The sequence below is a fragment of the Puma concolor genome, chromosome A2, assembly GCF_028749965.1.
Source record: "Puma concolor isolate L17-30 chromosome A2, mPumCon1.1.hap2, whole genome shotgun sequence".
Lineage (NCBI taxonomy): Eukaryota > Metazoa > Chordata > Mammalia > Carnivora > Felidae > Puma > Puma concolor.
In genome coordinates, this window is record NC_141668.1 from 96,343,260 (window position 1) to 96,361,005 (window position 17,746).

The 17,746-nt window shown below is 40.3% G+C and overlaps 2 protein-coding genes across 5 annotated transcripts in view; one reads left to right on the forward strand and one right to left on the reverse strand.

The window, feature by feature from the left end:
* Positions 1 to 4,418: 4,418 nt before the first annotated feature.
* Positions 4,419 to 7,484, reverse strand: MPLKIP (M-phase specific PLK1 interacting protein). Its single transcript, XM_025929998.2, has 2 exons — positions 6,751 to 7,484; positions 4,419 to 5,690 (listed from the first exon to the last, which is right to left on the reverse strand). Exons 1-2 carry the CDS (start codon positions 7,213 to 7,215, stop codon positions 5,490 to 5,492), a joined length of 666 nt encoding a protein of 221 aa, XP_025785783.2. The 5' UTR covers positions 7,216 to 7,484; the 3' UTR covers positions 4,419 to 5,489.
* Positions 7,485 to 7,513: 29 nt separating this feature from the next.
* The window catches only part of SUGCT (succinyl-CoA:glutarate-CoA transferase), a 781,793-nt gene continuing 771,560 nt past the window's right edge, over positions 7,514 to 17,746 (forward strand). For 2 of the 4 annotated variants that reach the window (XM_086697015.1, XM_086697014.1), the window contains exon 1: positions 7,514 to 7,687. In XM_086697015.1, the coding sequence (XP_086553141.1) occupies positions 7,588 to 7,687 (100 nt within the window). In that variant the 5' untranslated portion in view covers positions 7,514 to 7,587. The remainder of the gene's footprint in view (positions 7,688 to 17,746) is intronic. The other 2 variants (XM_025929553.2, XM_086697016.1) reach the window with 1 other exon arrangement.

Genomic DNA, 17,746 nt, shown 5'->3' on the forward strand with positions numbered 1-17,746 from the left:
TTAATAGTTTTTTTCATCTGTCATTGCACTCCCCCGGCAACCCACCTTCATCAATTTTTGTTTCATTTATCCAAAGAATAGGCTTTTGCTTTCTTAACATTCTCTACAGTTTGCCTTCTGTTTCACTGATTTATTCTTTTATTTTTTGATGGAGGGTACTTTTTATTTTTAAATTTATCAAGCATTTTGTCAGAGAACTTGATCTGCATATCAATCACATCTTTGAAATTTGCACTGTCATTTAGAACATAATATTATGTGCTGTGTGTAGTTGGAAAGAATGTACATATATATACACATAACCTCTGTTTTGTCTGTATCCTTACAAATTCCACATCTGCTTGATATGTCTGTCCATGTCTGGTACAGATGTGCTAAAATCCCCCTGTGATTGTGAATTTGAATCTTTTTGTCACCCTTTATAACCCTTTTAGATATATCTTTTTAAAACCAGCAAATATATTGATTCCATTCTCCTAATTCAATCTGATGTTTCTTTAAAACAAATTTTTATTTTCCTTAGATTCATTGTGATACATTGGGACTTACTACTGTCATTTTTACTTTTTTTTCCTTCCCTGATTTCTTTTGGATTTATGGTTTACTATACTTTCTTCCTCCTCTGCTGGAGACCTTTAAAATTTTTGGTCATATATTCTCTATCGTAAAGGAAGTAATTTCTGTAATATTGAAATTTTAAGCTAAGTCCATTACATTACAAAGGTATCCAGCTGATATATCACAGCAATTTGATATTCACCATCACTCCTTAAAAGTTATTGAAATTTTATGCTATTTTATTTCTAAATTATATCTCCATTATACTTTCCCATGTAATTTTATCTCATTGGAATATAGTGTATTGCCTGATAGTCTTTTACTGGTACTTTATTATACATCTCTGACTCAAAATACATGAAAAACATTTACTGAAATAAAAAATATTTTTAGAAATTAAAAAAATATATTTCTAATAACTATAAACCTCCAAGTGTTGAAGATTGTTGTTTGGATTATCATTACTATTCAAATGATAAAAACATAAATATATTAATTTTAATAAATTATTAAAAACATAACATTAAGTTTTATTGGAAATGTATCTTAATGAGGATAGTGCTGTATTTTATTTTCACAAATATTGCTAATTGCTAGAATAAGACATCTACTTTATTACTATTTTCTATGTATAATGTAATATATAGAATATATAAAATGTATACATATATAATATATAAATGTTAAATATACGTATGTATAAATGCTAAAATTCATTCACGTATATAGTAAAAAGGGATAGAAAGAATTCTGTTGTAGTGATGTCACTCATTTCTTGAATTCCTTTTAAGTTATATGCCAAAACTTATAAACTAGTCTGTCATCAAATTATTTTTAATGATTTTAATTGACAATCTGATTAAGCTTTCTTCAATTTTGCTGAAAGCAAAGAGCTCAAAACTACCCTCACTAAAGACCTTATTTTCAAGCCATTTTCCTTCTCAATTCTTTGGAAAGTTAACCAAAGATGTTTATTACTAAGACTTATCTATAACTCTTTCACAGAGTCCTCTTGCTCATGGAGCTTAAAATTAAGATAAAATGGAGTAAAAATACCCCCACAAAATTTGAAATTGCACAGATTTCTTGAGGATAATTTTATATAGATTAGAAACTGTATGTTTGAAAGTTATAGTTTTTACAAAATTAGGATGTAATATAAAAGAATTAATCATAACTAAATAAAGTTGATTTTCTAAAGTTAAATGTACTATGTCCTAGTGTACATTTTGGGAATACTTATTCCATTTACCAATATAAGTATACGTTCTGCTTTTATGATTATTGTTTATGGTATTTTTATCAAACTAAGATACACATCTTAACATTTATGAAATTGGGATGCATCTTACAATTGATGGCATATCATAGTGGGTAGTGTTTTTACTAAGTGGTATGTAACAGTGAATCACAGAATAGCGTCTTAGATTAGATGAAAAATTAGGTTGTGGAAATTAGGAGGTAAAAACTATATTGAATCACTAGTAAGCCAGGTATATCAATGACTATTATGGGTTTTATTTATAATAAAACCCATAATAGTTAATAGTTTTGTTAATTTAAACCTAAATACATATTAAGAATGAAAAAAGCTTAGGAAATAAGGAAGAGACTTGGGCTAGGTAAAAAATTAATAAGGATTTACAAAATCTAATAATGAACTGGCAAAGGTTAATAAGTTTCTCCTAAGAAATCTGAAAAATGCTCTGGAAAATATACAATCATGAACTTACCTTTGGTATGTGATTTGAAAATCTAATATTAGTATGTCAGAAATAAACATGGACCTTTAATTTCTTCCTCCTTGAAATCATGCTAATTATGCTACTGAGACAGGTTTGAGACATTATTTATCAGGCTCTTTACCATTATTGAGAATGGTGAAAATAGTTTGCTTGACAGCATTTACCAAAACCCATCATGTTTTTGTACCAATTTCGAATATTCTAAGATAGATGAGACAAATAATCTTATCATTTGTTACCTAAAAATAAGGTACCTTTACCTTCATGTTATGTTCTTGCTCTTTGCTTTACTTTCACATGATTCACCCACAGGAAAAATGAATTTTTGATCAGGAAACAAAAAAGGCAAGGTCATTAAATAAGAACTATCATTATACTATCTCCTACTTGACCACACATCTGAATTCTGAAAATCTCCACATTGGCCAATATAACCCATTTCTAAGACCACACTTCACTCACAATGAAAATTAACTTCCACCATATTTTAAATAGAGCAGTCAGAAAAGGTCTGTTCAGGTTGCAAGGGAAGGGATGTAACTCCACATCTTGATGGGGTAGTGCAAGGTTCTGGAAGAGTATGTGGGACCTGAAATATTGTTGGGCTTGTTTTTGGAAAACACAAGCTGCCATAGTTTTCTTACGTAAAGTGGGAGAAGGGTTATTATGAAAAGGCAGAAGATAAAAAGGAGAACTGGCACAATTCACCAAACATGGAAATGTTCTTTAGGCAGATCATTTTAACAAAGAGTATATATGGGAATTGAGGATCTGCAAAGGTTTTTATGCCTGCATTTCCCTTGGAAGGCTGAAGACTCCCAGAAGTACACACACCCTTGTTTGAAGACCCCACTACAGATTATACTTCTGTTCTTTAGTTATCTGAATATTCAGGATGCATACTTAACTAAAACTTTTTCCAACTTATATAGCATTTCTACGGAGGCAAAAATGTGTATTTTGAAACACTAGAAAACAATTATTTTTCATTTTAAAGAATGATCAGTTCCTTTCATTCAGCTAAACAAAGATAGGCTAATAATAGCAACAAACCAAATTATCAATGTTGCAAGAACTTGGATATCTGAAGACACTACTAACTAGAGCGAAATAGCAATGCACCCTTCCTGAGGACAAAAAAAAAGTTTTTCTTAAGAAAAGTCAGAAAAGGTCAGACCCCTGGAAGTAGATGTTGGGGACTTGGCAAGAAAGAAATTTTACATTTAGTTTTTAACATTACACTTATAGTGAAATAAAATGCACATAAACCATTGGAACCGTTACAATTTGTGTATCTTCCAAATATGATATGAATACATTGGCACAAAATTCTTCCTGACTTCCTTTTTCATCTTTGCCAATAACCCAGTGATCTCTAAGAGGTGGTTTAATAATTATTTCCAAATGTCACTTCCTGAAGATAGTATATCTTACCTATAAAGTTCATTAAAAGATTTGTAAGTATTCTACTTGTTCTAATTTCCATCACACATAATGACCTCAAATAATCTGGAAAGACAATGTGTTAAATAATAAAGACATTTCCTTTAAAATATTGGGGAAAATTACTAATTTACTATCCCTTTTATATAGAGGAGACAAGGCAGAGCAATATAGTAGTTATAATCAGAAGGTCTACATTCATTCACCAAATATTTATTAAGCACCTACTATTTCCCAGACATCATTCTAGGAGCTGAGGCTCTATAGGGGTGAATGAGAAAGTAATAGCTACCATTTATTGAGTGCTTACTATGTGCCAGGCTCTGGCCTAAGAGTTGCACACATATAAACCCATTGAATCCTCAAACACAATACCTCTATGACATGGGTACTATTTTCATTTTACATATGAAAAAATTGAGGCATAGAGAAGTTAAATAACTGAATCAGCTAGTAGTTGGTACAAACAGTCCTGGCTGTTGTGAAGCTAAACTCCTTCCCTTCTCATTTTCTTCTTTGCCTCTGCAAAAGACCTAACAGAACAGAGTGTGGCTCAAATAGGTGTGTGACCTTTTCATTTTTAGATGTTTCTTTTTTGGGGATGTTTAAAAAGAATTTTAACTAGCTCTACCTTCATCGTGTTGTGATCTCAAAACATTTAAAAAGCCTGAATGTTAGAAAACTTAGCTTTATTTAAATATTTGCGGGAGAAATACAGGTATATACACGTAGCATCCCTTCCTTTGGAAAACCACTATTCTAATCCACGCAGGCCTAGCAGGGCTGAAGATTATGGGACCCTGTCTCGTTATAGGGGAGGTCAATAGTTCAAGGCCTCACTGCCTTGGGCATAATTATTGGTTCAAGTCTATAGAATCATGAATCAGGCATGACAAATTTGTCTTTCTTGGGATGGACGGTATTAGGAAATGTTCTCTTCACAATGGAAGTGATTTCAGACTGCTGGTATCCATCTTCCTTGGCTCAAGAGAAGATGACCCCGTAATATTGAGAGATGTTCAGAAATTCAGATACAGAACACTTTAATCTAGCTACACAAGAAATAGGTCTATCATTGTCCTTTCTAGTTAAATGAGTATAAAAAGAATAAATACCCTCTTTTACTTAAGTGTAAGTGGGTTTCTGTGACTTTCAATAAAGTTTCAATGCATTTTTACAAAAGCATTACATAACTATGCACAAACAATGGTTGTAATAAATATGAATAGAATTCTTTTCTGTTCTCTTCCTTCACCCTTTTTCCCTATGAACAAATATAGAACTATCTACAGCTCAAAGGATGGTTTATTTCATTTTCAAAAGTAGTATGCAAAATATTTATCTATGAATTCTAAGCAAGTGATTACAGGCATTATTTTGATAATTCCACTTCTTTAGCATATGACAAAACCACAATATATCTAGAAAGACAAAATGTTTTATTTTAAAACATTGGAAAAACCATTGAAAAGACAAATGTCCATTATATAACCATGAACGTTAAATATCTGGAAACTGTAAATCTTCTAAAATGTGGTAGGCACTTCCAAAGAGCTAAATATTGCAAATTATTCTACTGGATGTTTTCTCTATTATCAACAATACTTGATATGATGAAAAATACCAAGAAGACCCAACTAATTATTCAAAGTCACCATCTTAGGGTTCAACTTAATTACACAAGTAAAAGTTTTGTCCAAGATGTTCCTGTCACAAGAAGCTTCCCGGTGAATTTCAGAAATGTTAACAAAAGTATCTTCCTTTTTTGCCTGTGAATGTTTGAGTATTGCTGTACTGTTGGTTAATATCCACTACAGATACTGGTTCTAGGCCAGCCCAAGGGTCTTCAAGCATTGAAGGCTTGAAATAACTTTCCAACTCATTAGACATTCTTTTTTCTCTACCACGCCCTGATCCAAATGGTGTAGATGTCCTTGGAGAACCCTTTAGAAAAAAAATCATCAGTTAAAAAAATGTTTAGTAGAGATAATTGGCACTTTTTTTTTTAAAGCTAGTGGGGATCACATTGCTAGTTAAAAATTGTGTTTTGAACCCAAACATGTTCAACTGCAAAGTCGGTTCTTCCTTTAATCTAGTGTTTTTGTTCCTAAAAGTATTTAAGCCAGTTTGATATACTTGTGTATTAATAAGTCCATGCCAACTGTCACCTTCAAATACTTCTAGATTTCTAGTGTAGTAACTCTGTAGAACTATCAGTTGGTGATAAAATAAGAAATTAATTATATTTTAATTTTTCCTCAAAATTTTCATCTTTTTCTGAAATTAAAACTTTTTTTTTAACCCTACACCTTCAAAATTTCTAGAACCTTTACATCCTACGAAATTTTATCTCTTTATAAAGCACCAGACTCTAAGGGGGTGAGGTTGGTTTAGTATAAGGAAAATTAGAAAACCATGTAAGTTTTAAACGACAGAAACCCTAGACACATCAGAAATACCCCCTGGGCCTTCCTGAATTCACTTACTGAGAATGGGAAACTTCCAATATCACTGATTTTCCTTTAAGAAGGCTTGGAGCAGGAGACAGTGTCGTTTGAAGCTCCTAGCCCCCTCCCGCCGCCCTCGCCTAAAAAAGGTACCGGTAGTAAGAAAATGGCACCAGGCTAAAACCCAGTAACTCAGAGGAACTCTATGCTGGTGAGTCATTCGTTCCCCCCACCCCCCCACCCTCGGAGAATAATTTACACACACGAACTGGCAAGGTCCCTGGCAAAGGGGAGGGAATTAGGGAAATCTGTGTATGAATGGCAGTGTACTAGTTCAAAGCAGGAGGGCTCTAGAAACACAAAGTACAGCTCTATTACTTAAGATAATCTAAAGAAAGTTACTTAACTTCTCTCAGCCTCAGTTTACTCATCTGCAAAACAGGGCCAACAATAGTATCTCACCTCATAGAGGATTAAACAAAATAATCCATGTAAAGGGATTATTAGCACCATGCCTGCCATACAGTAAGAGCTCGGCAAACGCTGGCTATTATTACCTGGGGGTGGGTCTGCTGCTGCCCTGGGGAGTAGCCGAATTGCTGCTGGGACCCCGCGGGGGACTTGGAGTAGGAGCCAGGGTAGCCGCCAGGGGACGGAGACCCGAATCGGCCCCCCGGGAAGCTGCCGCCGTGTCGCGGAGAGTGGCTGCTCCCGTAGGGCCTAGACCGGGGCCCGTACGGCGGCGTGTGGTGCGGACTCCCGTACCCGTCCCGAGGGGAGGGCGGCCGCGGTCCGCCTCCGCCCGGGGTACCCCGGAAGCTGCTCCCGCTACCCCAACCTCCTACACCCGCGCCGGGGTAGGGAGGAGTCGGGGGTCGAAAATTCTGTCGGTGCATATCAGGAGATGAAGACGAAGACCTCACTGCCGCGTTCTCCCGCCGGAACTGTCCCGACCAACCCTTCTCAGAGACTCGGTGGTCCTTCGGCAAAACAGTCCTCTGCCTTTCAGCGCAGTACAGCATATTGGTTCCGGCGTCGCAAGGGTTCCGCTAGGGACAGGCCAGTACGTGGATTACTGAATTGGGTGGAGATTGAGCGGATTGAAGTAAAGGAAGGATAAACAAAAAAAAACAACAACAAAAGAAAGGCCGAACCCTCGGCTCCAGCAAAGAGCTTTGTCGTCTTTTGCGGTGTGCGGTCGGGACCGACTAACTAGACAACTCCCGAACGCAGTGACAAGGGATCCAGAGCACTTCGACGGAGCTCCGCCCAGTGGGGGCTGCCCAGTTGGGGGCGGGGCCTGGTGTGCTCGCGGGCGCCTCCAGTGGCGGCGAACGGCGCGCGCGCTGTGCTCTTTCCTCACGCAGGGTCCTAGGCTAACCGAGAGGCGCGCGATGCTGGCGACGCTGGCGAGGGTTGCGGCTCTGCGGAAAACCCGCCTTCTCTTCGGCCCGGGCGGCGGGAGGGGGCTGTGGACCGGCCGCCCGCAGTCAGGTACTCTCCGAGACGCGGTCCGGGCGGCGAAGGGGAACCCAGCCCCTGTCTCCCCTTCGGGCGGCGCCATGGAGAGAGCGCCCGCGCTTTCCTGAAGTGTCTCCTGTCCCCGCAGCCCGCCCTTTGGCCTCTCCCGCCTCCCGGGGCCCTCGCTTGTTGGCCCCGCGGCCGGCTTGGCCCCGCGCCCCCAGCCGCCCGGGGTCACCTGCCCGGCTTCCCGGTCGAGGGCCCGAGAGTTCGCCCCTGCGCGATCGTACTGGGCGGACGCCTCGCCTCTGCCCCTTACCCCTTCCCTGTGTCCCCCGAGTTTAAGTAACTTTAAAAAGGTACACCCAGCCGCATTTCAGAAAGGATTTCAGAATACATCTCTGCATAACTTGGGGGGAGAGCCTGTGGTAACTCATATCGGACTTCAGCCCCTTCCTTGTTCTTGTTAAATGGAAGCGGGTTAGGGAGGCGGCTCCAAGGCAGATGCTGATTTTCAGAGAGCAAACTTTGACCGAAGCTTTTAAAATCTTGACTGTTTCACGAACTGTTGGTTATAAAGACGAATGTGCTAATTCAGGAACGACACCTACTGTATAATAAAACACGCTTTTGTACCAGACACCTGTCCCAGAATTTTATTTAGAAAATGTAGTTTAAATTGACTACCGTTTTAAAGAACTTTCTTTACTCCCTCAGAATTTGGGAATGATAGTCCACCATGACTCTTGAAATCAGCTCGCAGGAAACAGAATCTTAAGGAACTTTAGGACTCATTAAATCACAGCCTAACGGGTAGCGGGGACCTCTGCTTTCCAGGCTGTACACCTTGCAGCTGTCACTCCTCACTGCCTCTGTGTCACTGCTCGGTGTCACTGCTCGGTGACATGGCTAGCTGAAGAGCGTGCTGTCTTCTCAGCCTCCATCCCTCTTGAGAAGTGGAGACACAAATGGTTGTTTTTGTTTTTGTTTTTTGTTATTTATTCTGAGCAAGTTCTTCTGTTCACCAATTTGACCTTTAGACCCAAGAATCGATCAGGGCAGGATAATGCCATCAAGGCCTTGTGACGCAATGAAGGCGTGAGGACCCAGATTATCTACTTTATTGTGTATTTCTATCTTGGCCAAAAATTTAGCTTTTGTGCCTTGTCTGTGGTGCTTAGCTTAATGCCTGGTAATTGAGCAGTCAGGTATTTATTGAATAAACGATTGGTTGGTCACGACATCATCAGTGATACCTGTCATGTAATTAACCAATCTACTTTTCTGGGGAGAGGGAGCAGAAAAATGAGGGTGTTGGAGGCCAAAATTACCTTTATTAATTTTTTTTATTACTGGCAAATGATTTGCAGAATTGATTAAAATGCCGTATGTTGTCTTTTTACTTGGCTTACACTTTTAGAACGATCTTCCCTGTAGCGGTGTCTTGCTATCTTCTACACGTATGCATTTGCATTAGAAATGGGGTGGGAGGAGTGCCTGGGTGGCTCATTCAGTTAAGCATCTGATCCTTGGTTTTGGCTCAGGTCATGATCTCACAGTTCGTGGGACCCTGCCCTGTGTCAGGCTCTGTGCTAATAGCACTGAGCCTGCGTGGGGTTCTCTCTCCTTTCTGCCCATCTTCCTCATGCATACATGCAAGTCTGCTCTCTCTTTTTTCTCTCAAAATAAATAAATAAATATAAAAAAAATAAATGGGTAAAGGAAAGAAATACAGTGCAGAATGTTTGACAGGTAGGTTATACATGACAATATACCCTTCTCCAGGTTTGCAGATACATGTGAGGATTGTGGGAGAGTTCTTAATTATATGAAAACTCCATATTCCATTTGGATCACTTCTGAGCATAGGCCATTTGCCTTTTTAGAGATGAGAAATAGCCCAAGAGAAGTCAAGTTGACTTGCTTAAGTTCACATAACAAACAGAGGTGCGACCAGAACTCAGGCTTCTTGAATCCCAGGAGATTTTTTTTCCTACCTAAAGATATATGAATTGACTATTAGTCTGTGCTTTGGAAACTGCAATAGATAAATAAACATGTAAAATTTTGAACATGCCGTGTAGCATATTGTTTTGGACTTAGAGATTAGTAGGTATAACCTTAGTACTGATTTTTTTTTTAAGTGTAGCTACAATCTTCTCAGGTGTTAGCATGGGAATTGCAATGTGGGTGCCTGAACTGGTCCGTCTGAGGCATCTGTTTGTATCGAATGTATGGTGGTGAGTTCATTGGGGAGAGAGATGAGGGGAAGGAGAAGTAGAAAAGTGAAGAACTGGGATGATAGATATGAGAGTATGGTAGTTGCCCCCCTGAAGTCTGAGTCCTGTGGAGAGAAAAGGGCACTTCTTATTTTGTGAGCAACAGAGGTTTGGTTCCCCCCCACCCCCCGCCAAAAAAAAAAAAAAAGAATTGCAGCCCTGTTTAGGGAGTATCAGCATTAGAAAATTGGGTACTGGATAGGTTGGTGCTTTCATGGAAGACACTTAGTGTCTTTTTTCAAGTGGCATTGTGTACATAGGACATCAGCAGACAGAACATCAAGAACTTTCTGAGTACCTGTGAACAATATGAGGAGCCCCAGAAATAATTGGCTAATTTTGTGGTGTTGTGTATTTTATAAGTTTCACATTAATGCAAGTAAGAGTACCAAGCCAAGGAAATTTAAGCGAAAATGTCAATGGAACCATGTCTGTTTCTGTAAGACAGGATTTTTATTTAGGTTGCTTAAGATTTTTCAGTGTTTTTTTTTTCTTCCAGTGGATTTCAAGTTTTTGTTTTGTTTGTTTTTTGTAGAGTCTTATCTTTAAAAAACATAATTGGAAACCGCAAATATGAGAGCATATGGGCTGTGCTTGAAGCAGGAATTGGGGTTCCAGAGACCTGCTCACTATGCACCTCTAAATACTCCCCTGAAAAGAGGCATCTGAGGCACCTCTGAGGAATTCCCAGGGCTCTCTAGAAAGAGTGCGAAAGCGGGCTGAAAATATTGAATATTTTGGCTTGTTTTACTGTGTATTACCAAGAAGTGTATATATTAATTTTTCTGCGTGATCACGGCTTTCTAAGTCAAGAAAACCAGAACCTGGATTAAAGGGCAAGGTTTGGAAATTAAATGATTGTTAAGAGATTAGATTGTTAGAGAATTCCCAGGAAGTTTATGTTTCTATTTCAAAGAGGTATAAAACTCTGAGCCTTGGAGACATTCAGGATTGAGATTGTAAAGCTGTAAAATTAATCTTTCCCTCTGTAAAGTTAATCTTCTCTCCCTGAGACATTTATTTACATTCCAAAGGGTAAGAACTCAGAGACCTTCCCTTTTCTTCCTAAGGAAAATTTGCTTACATTAGGAAGATTAACTTTTTTCTGCCTTTCTCAGGGAAAGGTGGCAATTGGGCAGCTATAATATACATACTCCCAGATTTATACTTTTGGGGATCTTTCCTGTGGTTCAACCCCTGTATGTACAGGCCTAACCAACTGGCTGTCTTACAATGCCTTGACATATTAGATATACGTACCTAATATCATGACCTGAGCTGAAACCAAGAGTCAGATGCTTAACTGACTGAACCACCCAGGCGCCCCTTGGCCTAATTATTTATGCAAGCCCAGGAAGAATAGCAATTGGCCTTATAGATCTTTTAAAATCTGCTTCGCTGGAACTTTTCATGAGGAATCTCAATTGAACTGTTAGTAGCCTCTCTAGGCCAGAAGCCAAGCCAAATACTTGTCATCAGACATACCTCCAATACGAGATTTGGGCGATTTCCTCTTCGAGGTCCCCAAAGTATCCTGAGGTTCCTGCACCTGCCAGGAAGTGACATTCTTTACTCACCTGGTAAGGCTGCTGGGAACTCTGTAAGCAGGGTATCAGGCCAACATTTCCAAGGGACTTTATGACTCCGTGTTTCATAAAGTCAACTTCAGTTCCTTAAAGCTGTCTGGTCATCTGAGTCTATGCATGTCTTTCTCAGATATGGCATTCCAGTCTAAACCTTGGTAAAACAACTAGTGTTTCCAATGGTTTCCTGTTAAAAGAAGAACAGATTCTTTTTTTTTTTTTTAAATTTTTTTTTTCAACGTTTATTTATTTTTGGGACAGAGAGAGACAGAGCATGAACGGGGGAGGGACAGAGAGAGAGGGAGACACAGAATCGGAAACAGGCTCCAGGCTCTGAGCCATCAGCCCAGAGCCCGACGCGGGGCTCGAACTCCTGGACCGCGAGATCGTGACCTGGCTGAAGTCGGACGCTTAACCGACTGCGCCACCCAGGCGCCCCGAGAAGAACAGATTCTTATTGAACTTAATGCAAATAACTATGATTACCATGGAAGAAAGGATACTCACTGAGACTTTTTGAACTTCAAAGGGTTCAGATAGAGAGAAAAATTAAATACTTCAATTTGTTTACAAATGAATACCACATTTCTGTAAGTCATAGATATCTTAAGAGAAAGTTTCCTTAATCTGGAAGAGCAAACGTTACAGAACCAGCAATGTTTCAAACAAGAGTTACAAAAACTGTAATAATTTTCCCCAATTCACTTAGTTCCATGTTACTAATTCTGGTTCAGTTAGAATGCAGCTTTTTAGTTAGTTCTGGAGGTTCTTACCCATTTCAGTTTTATGATCTTAAAGATGTCAAATACCTGTATTTGTCAAAAGCCCTTTTTATAAATCTCCTTGAAGACAAAATTCATTTTGCAAGAGCATCAGAACAATAGCTATAAATCACAAAGACATTGTTAACAATCTGGTGAGAGTTCATTATGATGCATTTGGCATGAAAACTTGGTTATGTCTGTAACACGAAACAGTTTAATAATCAGAATATTGAGTGATGTCCTTATCCCAGAATATAACATATCAAGTAAACAAGATGAATTAGTCACAGACTTCAGTTTACAATTTTAAATCCTGGGGAAGTTTGTTAAAACTTTAGAAAGTTTTTATTTATTTTTTTAATGTTTATTTTTTTTTTGATAGAGACAGAGACAGAGCGTGAGCAGGGGAGGGGCAGAAAGAGAGAGGGAGACGCAGAATCCTAAGTAGGCTCCAGCTGAGCTGTCAGCACAGAGCCCAATGCGGGGCTCGAACTCACAACCTGTGAGATCATGACCTGAGCCTAAGTTGGATGCTTAACTGACTGAACCACCCAGGCACCTCTAAAACCTTAGAAAGTTTTAAAGCACATGCCTAAATAGGATTATGGATCATTAAAGACCTGATAAAGACAAAACATAGAAACTGGTTTTTCGGGGCAAAGAAAAGAGAAAACAACTTTGTTTACATTTTCTTGTCAAGAGCCGATGAACAATCCAAGGAAACTTTGTGTTTTTAACAGAGAGAAAAGCAGAATTGTAAACTCTTAGCAACCTTAGTCTCCAGTGAAAACTAAGTAGTAACCAATTGTGAGCTGTGAACTGTTGCACCAAGATTCTTTGGATCGCAAATTTATGAATCAATTAAGCACAAAGCATGTTTTACAACATATCCAAATATTCTTAGTTTTTCTGAAATAAGAAGTCAAAACCAGATAAAACTCATGTTTAGTAATCAATGTGTTAGTATTTTATCTTATTTGGAAAAGACCTAGAAGTCCAATGAATTCAATCCCATTTATCATCTAAGCGGAACTTTACAATTTCAGGTTACCAAAGTCTTTTAAAGCTATCTTAACCTATGAAAATTTTGAGACAAACAAAATTCACCATTATTTTAAGTCATGTTTTGAAACAGGAATAACATGAGCTTATTTGGCCTTCAGTAAATCTTGGTAGAATAAAAGTTTCAATTAGTTTAAATACTGAATTATGTTTCACCTGGGTGCACTTAAAAGTCAATCAGTTTGTCCCCATGTCAGTTTTTTTTTTTTTAATTTTTTTTTTCAACATTTATTTATTTTTGGGACAGAGAGAGACAGAGCATGAACAGGGGAGGGGCAGAGAGAGAGGGAGACACAGAATCGGAAACAGGCTCCAGGCTCTGAGCCATCAGCCCAGAGCCTGACGCGGGGCTCGAACTCACGGACCGCGAGATCGTGACCTGGTTGAAGTCGGACGCTTAACCGACTGCGCCACCCAGGCGCCCCCCCATGTCAGTTTTTACCTGGAGCACTGGTGAGGAACTCTGAAGTGGGTGGTCTAAGTCCAAAAGGGTGCTCTTGGCTTCTACACAGAAAATTCGTTTTTTTTTTTGTGACACAAAATACTTTAATAATAGGAATTTTGAGTGATGACTTTCTACCAGAATATAACATACCAAGCGAACAAGCGGAATTAGAAATTTCAGTTTACAGTTTTAAACCTGGAGAAGTTTGTTAAAACCTTAGAAAGTATTTTTTTTAAACGTTTATTTATTTTTGAGACAGAGAGAGACAGAGCATGAACAGGGGAGGGGCAGAGAGAGAGGGAGACACAGACTTCGAAGCAGGTTCCAGGCTCTGAGCTGTCAGCACAGAGCCTGATGCGGGGCTCGAACTCACGGACCGTGAGATCATGACCTGAGCCGAAGTCGGATGCTTAACTGACCAAGCCACCCAGGTGCCCCAGAAAGTATTTTTTTTTAATGTTTATTTATTTTAAAGAGAATGAGAGAGACAGAGCATGAACAGGGGAGGGGCAGAGAGAAGGCGACAGAATCTGAAGCAGGATCCAGGCTCTGCAAGGATAGAAGGAGGAGCCAATGGTGCTGGAGGCACTGAGGATGCTATAGGAACCAGTTAGGTAGGCTGAACCCAAAGTGGTGCAGAAACAGGAGGAGGTAGAGGCAGAAGAGGTGAGGTGCCACTAGAAGGCAGAGAAAAAGGACTTCCCAGTCCTAATGCTTGGCTTCTCAATTTGGACAGATTTGCAGATGCCATGTTTTCCTGTCATCAGGTGAAAATTTAGGCAGTTCGCATGGGGAGGGAGAAGACAGGAAACTTTCCCAAAACAAAGGGAGTTTCTGCAGCTGCTTGGGAATATTTCTTAAAGTCCCCCTCAAAGATAGATTAACCAGAGACAGTTGGCTCCAAATTATCATAGCCATTAACTTGGGAAATGAATGAGGGAGAAGCCCCCATATCTATTAGGAGGAAGCACAGTGAGGCAGTCAGCATCCAATATGTCAGGCAGCGACTGCCTATTGGCCAAACACATTCTGCAAATGGCTCTTATGTCAAGGTGCTGATTTAGGGCCATGAAACCGACCAAGATGTCGGAAGATATGGGACTTCTAACCATTTGGAAGAGTTCTAGCAAAGGAGGTCAAGCTGAAAAAAGTATTATACGAAAGCGTTCTGTGGAAGGGCCATACCTCTTAATCAGGGGGTTTGTACTAAGGCCCAGAAACATCAGGCCTTGTGGATCCAATTTGTTCCTGCTTTTAAGAACACAGCCCAAGAGTGAGTCAGAAGGAAGAGAAGAGGTCCCATCGTCGGAAAGACCAGCTACTGATTCCCAAAGGGGTGTCCTGCCAAAGAGAATGGAGTTTGGACTCATGGTCTGGATTTTAGTCAGGGCGTCGGGCTGACCTGAAAAAGGACCAGACCTAATAGGAGGGGATGGACTCTTCAGGTGGTGTCCCACCATGGAGAGGAGTCATGGCAAATACAGGGTGACCAACTCTTGGGGTATCCCACCGTGTTGGTGTGTATTACCAAGAGGTTGCAGCAAATGGCATGGCACTTCCTGGTGGTGTGTCCCCTGGTGACAGGGAGAGCCAGACACCGGTTTGGCCAGACTGGGTCAGACCCATGCAGATGCGTGGGAACATGTTTGCCCACAGTTCAAGATGGCAGCTGGATCTGCAGGAACAGAGGAAAAGGGTGGAGGCCAAAAGAAGCAGCGGCTTGGGGCGCCTGGGTGGCTCAGTGGGTTAAGCATCCGACTTCAGCTCAGGTCACAATCTCGCAGTCCGTGAGTTCGAGCCCTGCGTCGGGCTGTGGGCTGACAGCTCAGAGACTGGAGCCTGCTTCCGATTCTGTGTTTTCCTCTCTCTCTGCCCCTCCCCCGTTCATGCTCTGTCTCTCTCTGTCTCAAAAATAAATAAACGTTAAAAAAAAATTAAAAAAAAAAAAGTTTGCAAAAGAAGCGACTCAGAGTCAGCCAGTGTCAGGAAAGGGTCCCAATGCAGTCCATAGTGTGTGGGGATTCAGACTGGGCAACCTGCCAGTTGTGTCAGACTTTGAGAACAGACCTCAGGAGACAGAATGAGAGAGCAGAGAAAAGAGGTCCTTCACTCTCCCAGGCTCGGACAATCCTAGCTTTCCCCCTCAGACCTTCAGACCACACTGGAGAGCCACCCTGGCCAGAGGCCTTCAGTTATCTGAGGAGTACTAGGGGTTAGACTGTTGAAGGGTCGAAAAGACAAAGGAGCGGGAGGGAGGGATTCCCCTCTGAAGGGCAAAAGGGGAAATCCCTCACCCTTTCTGGCAAGGGTGTCAGGCTGGTTGTCCCTGGGGCTTTGAATCCTGTATGAGGAGTAACCCCTGACGGAGGTCATCAGTTCTCCAAAGAGCAGTAGAGCTGGTTCGCCCAGGGAAAGTCCTGAGAGATTCCCAAGAGAATTTGAGGAGAGTCCCAGACCGGCAGGGCTCCTCGTGCAGGGTTCCCCCAAATGTGGGTGGAGGGGGCACCAAATGTGGTGCCTCCTAAATGGGGGGGTCTCTTGATGAGATGGGGGCCCCCAAATGTGGGGTGATGATTGGGTGGAAGCCAGTGGCCCCTGAGGTGGAAGGATTCACCTGAAGCAGAACAAAGGAGATAGAAGTTTACTGAACACATGGAATGGGAGCTGAGGGCAGGACAGCAGAGGAGAGGCTGTCTGCGATGAGACAGTGGGAGGGGGCTGCTTGTAAGGAGTGGAGGGGAGGTATGAAATTTTACCTTTTTTGGTAACTGTCTGGTTATAAGTAGCCCACTGGTCAGTTAGGAATTATAGGTATTTCCGGATAGGTCACTGATGGGCCTGTGTTCAGCCAGGTGGTCACTGTGGTCCTTTCTGCATTCCATCATTGCTCAAACCTGTTTGTGTAAAAAGGGCCTCCACATCTGAGAGCCAAAGGTTACTGTTAATCATCTTCTTTTTAACTCTAAGCATGTATGCATTGTCTGTGGTAGTCAAGCACAGGTGAATTGTTGTATACATATTTACTTCTTTAAAAAAAATTTTTTTTATGTTTATTTATTTTTGAGAGAGACAGAGACAGAGTGCGAGCAGGGGAGGGGCCGAGAGAGAGTGAGGCACAGACTCTGAAGCAGGCTCCAGGCTCTGAGCTGTCAGTACAGAGCCTGATGAGGGGCTTGAACTTGCAAACGGTGAGATCATGACCTGAGCCGAAGTTGGACGCCTAACTGACTGAGCCACACAGGTGCCCCACACATTTACTTCTTTGTAGACTAATATTCTTTACTCAGGTGTTAGCACAGATGTTAAAGCATTAACTCACACTTATATAAAAATTTTCTTTGAGAATAAAGTTGCTGACAGAGTACTTCAATATGAAGGGATATGTAAGAGTATAAATATTGTTTTTGAGACAGATATTTATTTTATTATTAATTTTTTTAATGTTTATTTATTTATTTTGAGAGGGAGAGAGGGAAAGAGAGAATCCTAAGCTGAGCTCCACACTCAGCACAGAGCCCGATGCGGTACTTGATCTCACTAACTGTAATCATGACCTGAAGTCGAAATCAAGAGTTAGATGCTTTACCAACTGAACCACATAGGTGCCCCACAAAATTTTATTTTAAAATTAAAAAATAAAATTTTTATTTCACTGGAAGTCATATCTTGTATATTTTCCAGTTATAAAAACAATAAAATTTGTAGAAAACCTGAAGTGTTTAGAAAAATAGAAAGCAAGATTAATTTCTTATCTAAGAAGCAACTATTAATATTTAAATAGAAAAAATAAGCCTTAGGTAGCTTAAACCTTTAAATAGGAAAATAAAAGTTTTTAAATGGGAAACCCACCTGTACACGAACATTTATGTAATCTGGGATTGGGATAACACGGTACCTGTGCAGAAAATCATTAACATAGCAGGCCTCAGGCCTTTAGAAGGCCTTTAGAAGAACTGTCT